The sequence below is a fragment of the Protopterus annectens genome, chromosome 13.part0 (assembly GCF_019279795.1).
Source record: "Protopterus annectens isolate FY-2018-M chromosome 13.part0, PAN1.0, whole genome shotgun sequence".
Classification (NCBI taxonomy): domain Eukaryota; kingdom Metazoa; phylum Chordata; order Ceratodontiformes; family Protopteridae; genus Protopterus; species Protopterus annectens.
Window position 1 is genome coordinate 696,295,392 of NC_056747.1, and position 17,245 is coordinate 696,312,636.

Consider the following 17,245-nt stretch of genomic DNA (forward strand, 5'->3'; position numbering starts at 1 on the left):
CAGGTTGATGGTTACACAGTGTACACTTAGAGGTATAGCATTGCAGGTAGTTGTCATATATGCATATATTGCCATTAAGGAGAGAAAAAAAGTTGTTCAAGGAGCTTAAGAAGTCTGTGTGAATTAATATGGAGGTGTAGTTATAGGAAACTGTAAATGTGACATCACTGATGGGGAGAGCATACTTGCAACATAATACAGGTAAAGCATAAGGAAATCATGAAAAATACCGGAGATATGAGGGAATATTATAAGAAAATGAAAACATGGAAAATAACTTGTGATAGTGTAAATATGAAAATTGGTATAACAAGATAATGCATATGCATTATCAGACATGTGAGGGTTGAAGGAAGGAAATGTAACTGAATTAAAAATGACAGAAGAAAGATATGGAAGTCTGGGGGGTGCCAATTTTTTTTGTGGAGAATGACATTAAATAAAGTGCCGGTACAGGCAATGATACTGTACAAACAATATGACATAATTAGATGTAATGGTTGTGGTGTAGAGGAATCTCTGTGATACATTTGTTTTTGTAATTTGAATAAATAAGGAGATCTTGGCACATAGGATCTCTAGCAAATAAAAAGTTTCTCAAATAGATAAAATAATTTTGCATGTGTTTGGCATGCTGGGAAGGCACAGTGCATTGAAAATTAGTACAAGAAAATTGGGATGATGCTGGAATAAAAACATTTTGGCTGTAGGAGAAAGGGTAGGACTTGAAAGGTTAGTAGAAATGCATAATGAATGAAAAAGGGATGTTTGCGATGTATAAGAATTTTGTAAAAATATAAAATGTTGTTCTGTTGTATAAAAAAGATGTAAATAAGATTGTATGTATTGTATGTATGACTCTTATTCTTTTTGAAATATGCCATAGAATCTTTTACATTCACCATAGCTAGCAACAATTCAAGCAGATAGGGCCTTGATTTAACATCTTATTTAAAGAATGGTACACTCAGGAGTGCGGTACCCCCCCCCCCTCCTTATTCTGCACTCCATTGTCAGTATTGGGAAATGAATCTAATTACCTGGTGTGTGAATAGAACTCACAGTTTTTTGGTCTTCCAACATCAAAGCTGAGTATGCTGTCTGTTAAGACACTGTCACATACTGTCAGTGGACAGTGCATAAAATGACTATGTAGTATTTCAAATGCATTAACATCAAAATATTAAATGCTCTAAAGTCTGCCCATCTATGTGTTTAGCACAGAGTATGTTACATTGTCTTTAGTTATTGTTATTGTTATGCAGAAGCTTCTAGCTGCTGCCTGTGTGACAGAATGGGAATGCTGATTTGAGACACTTAATGCAGAATTACTCTGACAAGGTGTAAAATGATGTATGCCAGCCTGGTTTGGACTGGAAGACTGTCTTACTGGACATAAGTCTTAAATATCTCTTGCTGGGCGGGAGGATGTCCAAGAAGTTATTCAAGAAGCATATGTTATTCTTGTCATGGGTGACTGTTTTCTCATACCCTGAAGTGCTGCAAATGTGAGAAGAAGCTCAAGGTCTACCCCAGGGCAGTACAGACTCATTAGCATCTCTTACAAGTGAGGGCAGTTGGGAACATACATAAGCAGGACTACGGAGGTTAGTTGTAAGTGTGGTGAAAAAGTAAAAGGAAGGAAGGAATCTCCCAGGGCATAATACGTGGGACCCGAGAGGATCTATCATAGACTATTGTAAATAATAAACTAAAGATACCAGCAAAGGCAAAAAAAACTTAGAAGATATGCAGAAAAATATAAAGAAAAAATACAAAATAATTCATTGAAAGCTCAAAAAGTTTTATAGAGAATTGGGAAACAAAGCAAAAGGAATAGAAACACCGCTAACAAAGAAGAAAGAGACACATTTTGGAGAAATATCAATGAAGATCCTTTGGAACATAACAAAAATGATGAATGAATAGAAGAAGTAAAAGAAACAGTAAGAAGTTTAAATGTGCAGGACATGAAATGGGATGAAATAACTGGCAGAGTAATTGAAACAAAATTAAGAAAAGCTCCTAATTGGGAAAACCCCAGGACTAGATGCTGTACCTAACTTCTAGCTATAAGTATTAACATCTTTACACAAAGATTTAGCACCCGAATAAGAACCAGTTATATTCATACCCCGAACAGACCAAACTAGTTAACAGCAGGGAAAATGATATTCCTCCTTAACAGTGAACCTGCAAGTTGTCCTAAAAACTATAGACCAATAACTTGCCTTCTAATGATGTATAAACTATATGCTGGAAATTATGCCGACAGAGATTATATATGCTGGAAATTATGCCGACAGAGATTATAGTCATATATAAGAAAACTCAATCATGGCAAAAGAAAAAGAAAGGGTAACAATAAAAAGTCATAGGGAACAAAGGATCATTTGTTGTTAAATAAAGTCATAATGGATAATAGTAAAAAGGGGAAGAATCTAAGTATGCATGAATAGATTACATAAAAAGTATTTGACACCATCATATGTTCATGGATATTGGAGTGCTTACAGATCTATAAGACACACCCTACATTGATCAGTTTATATTGCAGTGACCATGAAACAGTGGTAAACCACTTTGCAGATAAGCCATGATAAAAGACAATTTTTTAACCCAGGGATAAAAATTCAAAAGAGGATATTTCAGGGTGACTCTTTGTCACTGCTGATCTTTTGTCTTGCCCTTAACCCATTAAACCATCTACTTAACAGATTCAGTTATGGTTACGATTTGGCTCTCAGAAAGCAACAAAGTTTAAAGACTTCTCATTTTCTTTCTGTGGATGATTTAAAACTGCATAGTTCATCAGATGATAAGCTGAAAGCACAACTGGAAGTGGTCAAAACTTTCTCAGATGATATAAGAATGGCATTTGGTCTTGATATTTGCGCAAAAGCAACATTTAAAGCAAAAAAGCTGCAACACCAACAAAATAGCCTAGGGCAGGAATGTAATATAAAGGAACTTGACCAGGAGGAAGTGTATATTTGGGAACTGAAGGATCAACAACAAAACACGAACAAATGGGAACAAAACTCATACTTGCAAAATACTATTCTAATTGATCATCATGAAAAAAGCACTACTCACCAAGACTGTATGTTAGCATACTTAACTTGGGCTCACAGATAAGGTGTGGGGTTTGGGCAACAGTTGGAAAAACAAATTCAGGAAGAATGTGATTACTGGGAGCATGTGTTGAGGCATATCATAGTTGTTATGCATTCATTAACTGAGTGTGGCTTGGCTTTTCAAGGAACAGAAGAAAGATTTGGATCATTGCAGAAGGGGAATTTTTAGGGCTGCTTGAGCTCATTAGCCTGCGCGCTCCATTTGTAGCAGGTCGCATTTCAAAATATGGAAATTCTAGCAAAGGAAACCCTTCTTATCTGTCCAAAACCACCTGTGAGGAACTCATTCAATTAATGGCTCAAAAGGACCACTCACTCATTGTTGATAAAGTAAAATCTTCTAGTTATTTTTGTCAGTTGATTCAACACCAGATCTATTACATATCAATCAGTTAAGTGCTGTACTTAGGTACTTAAAAGATGCACAGCCTCTTGAATGCGTTTTAACCTTTCTGGAAATGAAAAGCCATACTGGTGAGGAAATGGCAAATCAGATGTTGCAGTACTTACATGAAGTTTACAAACTAAACTTTACAAAATGTAGAGGCCAGTCTTATGACAACACTGCTAACATGTCTAAGCGTTATAAGGGGATGCAGCAAAAAATTTTTGAAACAAATAAGTTTGCTATATATGTGCCCTGAGCAGCCCATTCATTAAATCTGGTAGGTCAAAGTGCTGCTGACTGCTGTCAAGAGGTGGTTAATTTCTTCTCTGCAGTGCCGTTGCTCTATACCTTTTTTCAGCCTCAACCAACCAGTGGAAAATTCTTAAAGGTTGTACTGGAAATTAAAGTGCCTTGAAATACCTCTGTGATACCAGATGGGAGGCACATGCTATGGCAACAGCAGTAAGTTTGGAGTCTTTCCTTAAAATTTTAGAAGCATTAGAATGGACAGCTGAAGACCAGTCACACAACGGAGACACTATAAGAGAATCAAATAATATTGCAAATAAAATGCAAGAGCTAGAATTCATTTTTATGTTGAATTTTTGGGATGAGATTTTGCAAAATTTTCATAGAGTAAGCCAAGTTCTACAGAATGAGGATGTGAACTTAAAAACGTGCAGTTCTGTATGGATCATTAGCTGACCAAATGTACTCTTCACGAGATGAATTTGAAAGATACAAAGCAGCTGCTACAAAGGAAATTCTACTAGATGTTGATTACAAGGCAGCTCAAACTCTCAAATGTATCAAAAAGAAGGTCCCCACTGATGGAGATGCACCAGAAGTACATCTGAATACCAGAGATAAGTTTTGTATCATCACTTTTTACACAGCTATTGACAAACTTGAAACTGAGATGAGAAGAAGAGAAGAGATATACAAAGAAATAGTGGAGAGATTTTCTATTCTAAGTGACGTGCCACAATGTCACTTCATCATCACCTGAAATTGAAAGGTATTCTCAGTATTGTCAAAAGCTGATTGATGCTTACCCAGAGGACTTGAACACTAATTTCTCGTCTGAGTTTCAGCAGTTTCACTCATATGTGCATCATACGTTCAGTGCAACAAAAAAATGTAAAAACAAGATTTAGTCATGCTGACCTTTATAAAATAATTGTAGAAGACAATATTGAGTGTACTTTTCCAAATGTAGACATTTGCTTTTGTATAATTTTAACATTAATGGTCACAAATTGCTCAGCTGAGCATTCATTTCCTCAGTTGAAGTATATTAAAAATCCCAAAAGAACAACTACGCAACAAGACAGGCTGGATGCCTTATCTCTACTGAGTATAGAAGCAGATGTGTTACATAATATTAGTTTTGAGGATCAAAGACTCTGTAATTAGAAAAAGTAGGAGAAAACTTTTCAAATATAAATAAAGTGGAAGTATACAAAAATAAACATTATTTTCCATCTTACTGTAAGTTTTGTTACAGTTCAAAAAATAAAATTTTATTTTATGATTTATTATTGTTTGTATTTTGAATTATGTATATATGGAGGCACCAAAATCTTTTAAGTGCTTAGGGCCTCTAGGTTCATAGGTTCATAGATTAGTACTAGGCTAACTGCCCTTGCGAGCCATTTTAAGCCTAGCCAATTATCCCTTGTGAGACTCAAACCCTGTACCTTGTGTTTGTAAGGCAAACACCTTAACCATTAGGCCACCCTCCCAACCCAAGCTCTTACTCTGGCCTTGCTCAGTAAGGAATATTTTAGATGACTAAAATTAATATTGAAAACAGACCTGACATCTAGGAACAAAGTCCCAACTATAAGTGGATTTGCTCTTCCTGTTTTAGCTTACAGTTTTGGGGTGATTGACTGACCCCAAAAGGTATTGGATCATTTGGGCAGGAAAACAAGAAAAATGCTTAACGCTTATCAAATGATATATAAAAATCAGTGTGTATAGCAAGGTTACATATTCCTTGTTCTGAAGGAGGTATGGACTTCCCCAAAATTGATTACATGTATAGATCTGCATACATATATGCTGACCTCACCAGATCCAAAGATAGTGAAAGTTTTAAAACATGAAGACAAGTCTAAGATGACTTCCCTGTTTAGTTTAGCAGAAGTATATCAGTGTAAAACAGGAATGGAAATCAAACCTGAAGAAGACAAAAATCAGGCAGCAAGTGAATGCACCAAACAACAACAGAAAGAATGTAAGGAGAAGGATCAGATGAGAAGGCAAGAAATGTGGGAAAGGTATAAATATAGCTGCAAGTACAGAAAACTCCTGGAACAACCTCATGTTGATCAGGATCTGACACAGGAATGATTTGAGATAGATGGTTAATATTGACAGCCCAGGATAGTGAACGACATACACATTGGTTTACAAAGTCCACTGAACATGTGGGAGAAACAGACAAATTCATGTTCTGTAAAACAGAAATGGAAGCAGTCACAAATTTTCTTGATGGGTGTAATATACTAATGTCAGAGGGCCTATATACTGAAAGGCAGAATAATGTGACAAGTCTGTTGCACTGGAGATTGTGCAAACATTACAATATTTTAGTAGTTGAGAAGGACTGGAAACATGAACCACAAAGAAGTATAGAGAATGATAAAGTTTATATGACATGAGATCACCATCACCAACAGTTCAGAAAACAGATGCAATAAAACCAAATGCAGTAGGCTGTGAAAAAAAAAATACAAAAGTAGCATCAATCATTGAAATTGCTACAGGCAGTGATTACAGTATATTATGTACAGATAGACACAAAGTTATAAAATACCAGGATTTGCAGGCAAAAACAAGGGCAACGTGGAAGGAGGATACCCAGACAGTTTCAGTAGTAGGAGCAATGGGTTTCATAAAAATGAATTTACAGTCATATTTAGATATGCTACCAATGCAGGTAACTCTGAATGAATTGCAGGAGGACTCGGTTCTGGGCACACTGCAAGCGCTGCAAACAGCACTTCTGGCTGACATCAAAGACTGAAACAATACAAATTTCATAAACTTTAATCATACTTTGCCTTAGGAATGGGGTCTATTCCCATCATGGTATTAGAAACCCAAAATACTTGTTGAAATTAAACTAAAAAGGACCTGATACAGCAATCGACTCCCATCTTCATCACGCCCTGGGGCATTATCAGGAAGGGTATGTCATTAGTCATATGGCAGCACAGATGGGTACAGTACATTATTTTTTTCTGTTTTGTAGACTGATGCCAACCAAGCACTGTAAGATGTTGAGACTTAGCAAGTATGATTTGTTTTCGGAGATTTCTCTGAGGGATAACCATTTCATAGAAGAGTGGGCAATGAATGGGGTGCTGTAGAAAAATGGGACAGGGAGATTGATTGTTACAAATGGGAACATGCTGATAGTTTGATTTACCAGGTAATGTTTGCTATTTCTCTTATTTTTGCTTATGATGTTACATGGTCTGAGTTGCACTTGAATGCTTGGCCAACAAAGAAAATGAGGTACAAGTGACTCCAGATGGAATGACAGAAAGGCTCAGAACAAGTGGTGGTGGCCAGGTGATCTAGAATAGTTAACCAAAACTGTGAGAAACTAAGTTCAGTATGTGAGCTTAACAAGAACTCTGGAACACATGGATTGTCTTGTAAGAGGGATTGTATTTGTAGACATTAGACAGTTTTCATCTCTTTTTGTTTTATGAATTTTCCTTTGTGTTTCTGGATATGCATTTTGTATTACATTGTTGTGTTCAAGTTACACAAACCAAACTAAACAAAGAAAATTAAGTGGGAAATAAATGTATTTGGTTACATATATTTCTCTGTGTATAAATATAAAGTTATAAAGCTGTATGATATGGTCATTTTTGGGCTAGTGTGGTGGAACTTCTTTAAAGGTTAAGACTGTGTTGTGCAACATCACAGCTGTTCAGAATGAAGAGTGTAAGAGTGGGACTACAAACTAAGACAATCACTCATGTAGAATAATAACATAAGAAATGCTGAACAGGTTCCATAAATTCACTTCCTTAATGGCAGTGTTCCTTACTTTAAAGCATTTAATGTTATAGGGGCTAAGAAAGACAATATTTTAGAAGATACATTTTACCACAATATGTTGTGTGTGTTTGTGTATAATTATTACAGCTCATTTAATAATAAACTACTTTAGTTTTCCTAACTACTGAATACATTACAATGATACAACAATACGTGTGATTTGAAATAAGGTAACTCAGTAGGATCTTTAGTATCTCAGGCTTTTTGAATGCAGTGATTGTGATACATTAAATGCATGGTCCAAAAACAAACTTGCAAACTAGTCACTGTGAGAATGGTTTACAGCCACATCGACCAACAGACTGATGTGTATGTTATCGACAGGATAGTGCATCATTAGCTTACCGAGTGTTTGCAGCTCCCACAAAAGAATCCCATAGGACCAGACATCACTTGGGAAACTGTATGTGTTGCTTTTGAAATATTCTGGAGGATACCAGCGTAGTGGGACACCAGACTATGGGGAAAAAAGAGAAGAAAACACAAAATAAACTGTGTTAAAATGCAATACTGGCTACTTCTATGAAAACTAGACCTAATTAACCAGAACACACAAACCAAAGACTTTCAACTTTTAAGCTTCTCTTACAACCCACCAAACAGTACCATATGTATTCCCAACTGTATGCATGCTATTACCTTCTACCCACACTGAGACTCCCCACTTGAGAGAAGCGGTGCAAACCCTTTCCTTACCTGATTAGAAAATTAATGTATCCTGTGTGGTAATGTCACTCCCAAGAATGACACACCCTACTCTGTCTAGGTCACAGATGCAATTCTCCCAGAGTCACACTGTGATCATTACTACTGACAGTCAGGGCCAGAATTCAGTGGTTTTACCTCTGCTTTTTAATGCTCTGTACAGACAAGGATATTTTCTCCCTGATTTATAGCTTAAGTGCTAGTCTTCAGGGTCTATGAATTTATACTCTTCCATCACAGCTTACATACTATGGTGATTTAATATTAAAAAACAATTTAAATATTAAATGATTCCTAGATTAAAGATGAAACATAATGTATGAATATTGTTAAGAATAAGAAAGTCTGATTTACATTCCTTCCTTTTTTTGAACTAAGAAGCATACCTAATCAGATTCATGTCACAGGCTAAGCACCCCTTTCTAAGCATCTACTGCATCCTTTCTTAGATAAACCCTAATTATTCACTAATCACTGATGGTGTTCTTCAAATGGTGACCTGTACTGTATCAGACTGACTGTACTGTAGTAAGACAAGAGAAGGCCTTTAAGATGAGACAAAATTAGGTATACTTGCAGATTCCCTATACAATTATGTCCATCTATGAAGGGGACTCTCAGCTTTCCTTTAGGTAATACTTTGGTACTTGTTTATTTTATTATTTATTTTTATAAACATTTGCTTTAACAATAAACCTTCTGTTCCTAGATGTTGATCCACCTTCCTTTTGTTCTGTCCTGTAACTACTTGGTCATGTTTGTTATGGCAGATATGAATGCGCTATCATAGATAAGTGGCAACAGATGAACTGGTACAGTAAGCCTAGCAAGGACTTACTAAGAACCATGGATTGCAAAGGCATGATGATGATGCCAGTCATAACAAAAAGTTGTTTGAAAAAGGAATTCCTACCTTTGTACTTTTCTTGCTGTTACGAAACATAGGATTGGACACCACTCTAGCCAGCCCAAATTCTGTAATCTTGCACTCCTGAGGAAATCTAATCACCATGATGTTCCGCAAAGCCAGGTCCTGATGTATAATCTATGGAAACCAGAATTGCAACAAGATGAACTTTAGAACTGTAAAAAGCTGCATGGGAATCAAACTGCTAAGTAAGAACAATTATTTTACTCTTCTAAATGTTAAATAAAACTGCAGACAAATTAGTTACATTATTTATAGATCTACACAATATACGTGCAGAAATTAAATAGTGATTATTAGACACTATTCCAGCATAATATTGTCACATGCTTGACACATGCTTTAAAGCCTTACTTTAGGCCATTACTGGCAACTGTTTAAGTGAATGTGATTTGTACAATGAAATGGTATACATAGGAAATGCAATTAAAAATAAAACAAACGCAGAATGGTTAATAAGGTCTTTACCTCAGGGATACAAGGTAAAAGGTTTAATTTGTTTTTTTGGAGGAGAGTTGGCATAGTAGTTAAGATGTTTAGCTCACACACAAAAGGTACACAATTTGATTCTTACCAAAGGAAATTGCCTAGGCTTAAAATGGTCTGCAAGGGCAGCTATCCTAGTACTTACATATGAACCTTAAAGCACAGATGAGCGATTGATACCATCTTTCAGAAGAAGAGATGAAGACTATGTTTAAGGATGAAAGGCTGCAGCTTGATCCAGGAAGCAGTTAACTAAAAGGTATTACATAAGAAATTACTTTCACATAAAGAGTGATAGATGTAAATATATTACTTTCTTATTGTGATATCATTCATTATGTTTTCCAAAGCATAGAAAAATAGTTCTTCTTTTCTGTTTACTGTCCTACTTTGGCTCTTAATTTTAGTTACAAAATGTATTCAAGTTCTGATGGATCTTGTTCAGAAAAGTTTGGAAAATGCTATATTTTGCTGAACAAATGCCCATATCTAACACAAGCAGTCTTAAACCCGGATTCTAACTACTGGTACTGGAAAAAAATATAACTACAAAAAATACAGATATCTTTTACTGGGTTGTTATTTTGGGTTATACCCCAGTTTTTATGCATCCCCTAACCCGGCTTCATGATGTAAAAGAATAAAGCCTGACTATGACCCAGATGACTCATATTTGAATGTCAGCTCAGGTGCTGACAGAGCTGGTTTGGGTATGTTGAGACTGAGCTGATGACACTGACTCACCCGTCCAGGGGAGGGGGACAGTTCAGTCACAGTACAGATGCCTTAGTAACTACAGACACTTGGTATTCAGCACTGAATTGGGGATGATAATCTCCAGTGCTCATTTGCAGAAGCACATGTGTAGATAGGAGGCACTCCAAGCCCCCAGGCAGACATAAGTGTGCACATCTGGCACCAGGAGTTGGATTACGTCAGAAATGGCCCCAAACTTCACTTCAAATAGTGACATGGCTAAAGGGATGGGAAAGTTGGGCAATTAGGGACCACTTTTAAAAATAGTAGACCTGATGTGGAAGTGAAGCCAGATACTCAGGCTACCTGGATAAATTTGTTCCTTGGCTCTGTAGGCTGCCTGATGCAGCAAGGCCAGGAGGGACATAAACATCAATAGCTGCCTTAGTGACAGTTCCTTTTGGTCATCTCTCAATCCCTGGGAGACTGAAAACTTCCTTGTCCCTGGGGAATGAATGGGGTCAAAACCCATGGTCAGCAGGCAAAGAGGCAAAAAGAATTAAAAAAGAAAGAAATAAGGAAAAAGGTCATGCACACCCATAAGAAAAAAAAATCTTCCTCAAAGTATTGTGTAAACTCACCCTGCCATATCTGTGTCACTCAAACAAAACAATGGCAACAGAAAGTTGTGCCCTATGTAACTGTTACTGCCTGTGCTAGGCTGTGAATTAAATGTGCAGTAGGTAGAACAGGATGTAACAGTAGATTAAATAAATGGGAATGACCAAGAACCACATACTCCAAAATAATGCTGTAACATCCCTGTTTATTATTTTTTTGTTGGTAACTGAGAAAGTTTTGAATTTGTAAAGAACCCCATCAGTCAATCTTTATCATCAAATAAACTTAAAAATTGTTTACCAAATATATCCATGTTTGAAGCTGTAATCATAAAGTACCAACAAATCTAAGTGTTCATGTGATTCCTTGCACTTACAGTTAGGGAAAAACCATGAATACCAGAACACGATTGTAGGGCACTGTACTCTACAGTCATAACTGCATCCTCAGTATTCATCTATTTCTAAACCACAGTCATACAGACAAAAAACAGTCTCTAAAACATTTCTCCAGCAATGACTGCTTAATAAATTAGTGGGGTGAAGGGACTTGCCCTTGGTGTGTGTGTGGGGCGGTGACTGTCACTGTAAAATAGGTGTCACTTGGTCCCTGCAAGGCTATGGCACGTAGGCAGGTGTGTGTGTGTGTGTGTGTGTGTGTGTGTGTGTGTGTGTGTGTGTGTGTGTGTGTGTGTGTGTGTTTTTAAGGAACTATACCAAGGAGTAAGCATAACTCTTTGTGACAATCCAGAAACTTTATTGGACTTTGTTTTTGGTTCTCAACTTTGGGTTGCGGAGAAGCTCTTATTGAAGGACTGCTCAGAGTGATAACTAACCTGCCTACAACTCTGATCCCTTCTAAAGGATGACCATACCACTAATAACATTTGAAATCATTATACCATATAAGATAAAATATTCTGTACTCCTATACAATCAAAAGGTAGTATACTTCACAAATTTATAAAAGAGAAATTTCAAGAACCTTAGTCCTCAAATAATTACTGCCTCTAATATTACCACACCTGAAGTACTACCATGAGAATACTACTAAAGAACTAGAATCTACATGTAACAGCACAGAAGACAAGCATCTAGTAAATGGAAGTCTTTAATAAAAAGATGATTAAGGAAATTTTGATATTCACAAAGACTGAATCATAGAAATCATTAGACAGAGAATGTTTAATCCAGTAATACGGCAATCTCTCAATGTTATCCTAATTTCTGCTTCAGATGTTCTCCCACACTACAACATGACACAGAGGTACTGCAGAGAAAAGAAATGGCATCCATATCTATCTCAAAATGCATTAACTACCAATTCTTTATGCAAAGACATTTTCTCACTCCAGTGCCTTATCCCAAGTCCCAAATGATAAACACAACTGCCGATTTCACCATCTGAATGTAACCCACAATCATCTTTTGTCCCACAGGAGCCAGATGAGGATGAGATTTGGCAGTGACTCAAACATCAGACTTCTTTATATCACAGTTTCTAACAATATTTATGTACCCTATGTTGATGATGCTTTATTATTTCTGTAAGATGACATCTTTGGATAAGTGTGCTCTCTGAAGACTTGTGAGACACGTATAACAATCCACCTTCTGCAGTACATTTTGTACCTGGTTGTGAAGATAGGTGCCAGCCTAGCCAGATAGAATTCTGTAGATAATTCTGTCATTTATAAATATTAATATAAGCCACATGCTTGTTCTCTTAAATGGAAAAAAAATGTTGGTAAATGTTAAACTTCAAAAAATGTAACAACAATGCACTCTGCTGTAAGAAAGCTAAGTCAATCACTTTATGACTATGTTTGATGTTTAAAGTCGGCTCCGATATGGCTGGATGAAGGAATTCTGCCTATTGTTTTCAGGCCAGAGTTAATGGCTAGAATTTGCATGTATCAATGTCCTTTATTGCTCTGGTTTGACCAGGTGTAAAGAATGTAAATATGTAGTTTCTGTTAGCCTGGGAACACCAGAAAAGTGTGAAGAATGATGTCATGTGAAGCAGCTCTGTGTTATCAATTTAAAGCGAGAGAATCAGAGAGCTCTAAGAATTTGTCTTGAGAACATTCAACTCACCACCCTGCCTGTGTCTAGATGTAAGTAGGATTTTAGAACTGTGTCTTCTCTTAGAAATAGCTAGGAATTAGGAAGATTAGACTAAGTGTTTTTCTGTGATGACAGAACTTTTCTACTGAATTATTTTAAGTATTTCTCTGTGATCTCTGAACTCTTGACTAGCACTATGTAGTAAAAAGTATTGCCTTGTGTTTTTATTAATTATTATTAAATATTTTAAAACCTTTAAACTGTGGCTGTTCTGTGTAGAGATAATTTAAGCTGTAAGAGTACATTGCATGTATATAGTGATGCTGTACCAAGTCACTCCAAATAAGTCTTGACTGTTAGGTCACACTTACCATTTGGATAATAATATTGCACAGTAATAATTGGACACCCTTCATAAGGGCCTTTGAGTAGCTGATAAATATTAGCTGGGTGGTGGCAGTGATTTCTACTGTATAGTTTGGGTAAAAGGGGCACTGCTGGAGAACCTGTGACAGCCTTCCCCAGGAGTGTCTGTGTGGTTGTATGAACTCTTATGTCAAAGTGTGCATGTGTTAGCTACTTGGTCAGGGACATGAATCACTGGTTGGACAGAGAGGGTGCTGGAGGTTATAGATTGCTCAGCTGGCTGAGATCTGGACCCTATAGCTGTGGCAGTGGGGAGTCTTATTGGGGACCTGGAGAGAAAGGGAGAAACCAGCCTCAAACTGACTGTGATCTCTGTGTGCGCTTAAGGGAAATTGTACTTTACTGTGTGTGTATTTGTTATCCTTTCCCTATATGGATGCCCCTCACTGGTGTTAGTGGTGAGGATTGAGGCTCCTTGATTGCTGGGCAGTGCATGGGCATCAAATATTAATTGTTTGGCAGTGGTGGGATATCCATACCACATATTAATTGGTTGGCAAATACTAATTGGCTTGTAGTGGTGTGGATAGAGTGAATTCCTGTAGCTTGTGTACAGTGATCAATGAATAATGTTTTGTACTCTAAATCAGCCACACAGTGAATACTCAGAGTTCAGATCACAATTGTTTTATTTCTTTTGTTAGCTTAGTTAGTCAGGGAGATCAGGCAGCATGTCAGCAGGAAAGTACAGAAAGCTGACAAGGAGCCTGCTGACTGAGATGTGCCAGGCTAGGGGACTGGTGCATGGAAACCTGACTAAGGCAGACATGATTGCAGCAATGGTCACAGCAGCATCAGAAGACAGCAACCAGGAGGATGATCACACTGGCAGTGGAGATGTACCACCCTCAGAGAACGGAGAGCTCAACCTTTCTGTAGAGGACTTAAAAATCCATCTGGAGCTAAAGAGACTTGAGTTGGAGGCCAGGCATTTGGAAATAGAAGCACCTGAGAGACTGAGATGTCTGCAGGCTGAGGAGAATGAGAAACTACTATGCCTGGAAGCTGAAGAAAAGGAGAGGCAGAGATAGAGGCAGCATGAGAGGGAAATGCTGACTCTTCCCCAGAGTCATGGAGGTAATGGGGAAGGGAGTAACTAGACCTCAGAAGCACAAAAGGTCAGTAAATGTCTTCCGAAGTTTAAAGAGGGGGATACTTTTGATAGTTTCATTCATACGTTTAAGATGGTATGTAAACAGTATGATGTTGACCAAAGGCTCTAGGTACTGTTCCTGACCCCCTTACTCCATGGTAAAGCTGTAACTGTGTTGTCTAAAATGTCTGACATTGACTGCTTTATTTACACTGTTGTTAAGCATCGCTTGTTAAAATGTTTTAAGCTAACACCTGAAACTTACAGGAAAAAGTTTTGTGAGCAAAGACGCATGGCAGATGAAAGTGTGTGTGACTATGTTGCTGAACTGAGCACTTATTTTCATAGGTGGGTGAGTAGATGTCAGGTCATCACTTCTGAAGGGCTGGCAGACCTTTTGGTGAGAGAACAACCCCTTAGCACTTTGCCTGAGGACATAAGGATCCGGTTAATTGATAGACAGTGTGCTACTTCAGATGAGTTGGGGAAGAAGGGAGACCTATACCTAGCAAGCAGAGCATCCCTGTACAGGAAAGGGACCCCCAGTACTGTTCATGGGTCTAAAGGAACCCATGGTGGGCAGCACAGACTGCCCCAAGAGAATCTGCCAGTAGCAGAGGAAACCACTAGTCCAGGTACATGTCCAGGACCTAGGGTTAAATGTTTTGAATGCAACCAGTGGGGCCATGTGGCATACAGATATCCATGGAGGCAAGGTGGGGAACAAAAGGTGAGAGATCCAGTAAGTGGGAAAGACAAAATGCCAATAATAGGTTGTCGTGAGACAACAGGGATACCAAACTACCATCCTGCAGATGTCCTGATAGGGAAGTATTTGGATGAGGCAGTACCATGTGCTTATGCAGTTACATGTAGTCAGGCTAGGAGACAAGCATGTGGGTCTGGTAGCCTGGGGGGGGGCAGACAGACTGCATACTTGCAGCCAGGACTGGTGAGGTGGTTACTTCAGGGAGGGAGCTACTCTCTAGCAGTGAGACTGAATGTGAGTCACAGCTGCTTGGGGGTACTGATGTTCCCTTGGACAGAGTGACTGCAAAGGTAGAGGTGAATAGTAGCACCCAAGCTGACAGTGAGGCACCACTGTCAGAGGATGCCAGACTTCCTGTGGAAAGGGAACTGGGAAGGGTTACAAAGAGAGAGTTGAGACTGGCCCAGCTCTCAGACTCTACATTACAAGGCCTGAGGCAGGTAGCTAGTGAGGCACCTGATTCTCAAGGCAAGGGAGAATCTGTATACTGGGACAAAGGGTTACTGTATAGACAGTGGACCCCTGAGGGAGGGCTAGAAGGTGAGAGGGTAATGCAGTTGGTAGTGCTAGAGCCTACCATCTGGTGCTTCTAGCCATAGCCCATGATATTCCCTTTGCAGGTCATATGGACATAAAACGTACAAAGAGACGTATTATGCAGAACTTCTATTGGCCTGGAATTTCCAGAGATGTAACAGGGTACTGCAGGACCTGTGAGGAGTGCCAAAATGTAGACAAGGCAGAAGACAAGGTGAGAGCTCCTTTGATGCCTTTGGCTGTCATTGAGGAGCCATTTCAAAAGGTAGCTATGGATATTGTGGGCCCTCTGAGTACCCCAAGTTCCACAGGGAAAAAGTATAGCCTAGTGGTAGTGGATTATGCTACATGATGCCCTGAGGCAGTGGCTCTGTCCTCCATTGAGGCAGAAAAGGTGGAAAATGCTTTGTTAGAGGTTTTCAGCAGGGTAGGTTTCCCAAAAGAAATAATGACTGACAGAGGTGCCAATTTCATGTCAGACCTGCTGACTTGCCTCTGGAAGTACTGTGGGGTGAAGCACATGAAGACCACCCCCTACCATCCCCAGAATAATGGTCTTGTTGAGAGGTTAAACTCTACAATCAAGTCCATGCTACGGGCATTTGCAGACCAGTTTAAGAGGGAGTGGGACAAATATTTGCCCCATCTGTTGTCTGCTTACAGAGAGGTTCCCCAGGAATCCACAGGTTTTCACCCTTTGAGTTGCTGCATGGGCATAGGTTGAGGGGACCTCTAGATTTAATTTGTGATGAGTGAGAAGGTGAGTGTGAACCTCACAAGGAGTCTGTTGTGGCATATGCCCTAAACCTCAGGACAAGGCGCAGGGAGGTCATGGGCATGGCCCAGGAGAACCTGGCAGAAGCCCAACAACAGAAAAAGCTATGGTATGACAGGAATGCTTGAGCTAGAGAGTATGCTGTAGGGCAGCAGGTAATGGTTATCATTCCTGTCAGACACAACAAGCTGCAAGCAGCTTGGGAGAGACCCTACAAGGTGGTAAGAAAGGTAAGTGATGTTAACTACATGGTGGAACTGCTAGGTAGAAGACAGGGGCACAAATTGTACCATGTTAACATGATGAAACCTTACCATTATAGGGAGGACCTTGTGCTGAGCATTTGCAGTGGATTGTAGGAGGAGTCTGAGGGAGATCTGTTGACTGATCTCCTCAGTGAGGCTTGGACTGACACCTCAGTGGAAGGGGTAGCAATGTCCCAGCAGCTATCTCCTATCCAAGTTCGAGAAATCCGAGCAGTGTTACAGGAGTTTGGGGGCATGTTCACTGGAAAACCACGGTGCACCCACCT

At 38.8% G+C, this 17,245-nt stretch overlaps 1 protein-coding gene across 1 annotated transcript in view; it reads right to left on the bottom strand.

Annotated features, from left to right (window-relative positions):
- Positions 1 to 17,245, bottom strand: part of LOC122788357 (fibroblast growth factor receptor 3-like) — a 125,878-nt gene that overhangs the window by 37,677 nt on the left and 70,956 nt on the right. The window contains exons 7-8 of the mRNA XM_044055433.1: positions 9,230 to 9,361; positions 7,957 to 8,068 (exon numbers count right to left, since the gene is read on the bottom strand). Of these exons, the coding sequence (XP_043911368.1) occupies positions 7,957 to 8,068; positions 9,230 to 9,361 (244 nt within the window). The remainder of the gene's footprint in view (positions 1 to 7,956; positions 8,069 to 9,229; positions 9,362 to 17,245) is intronic.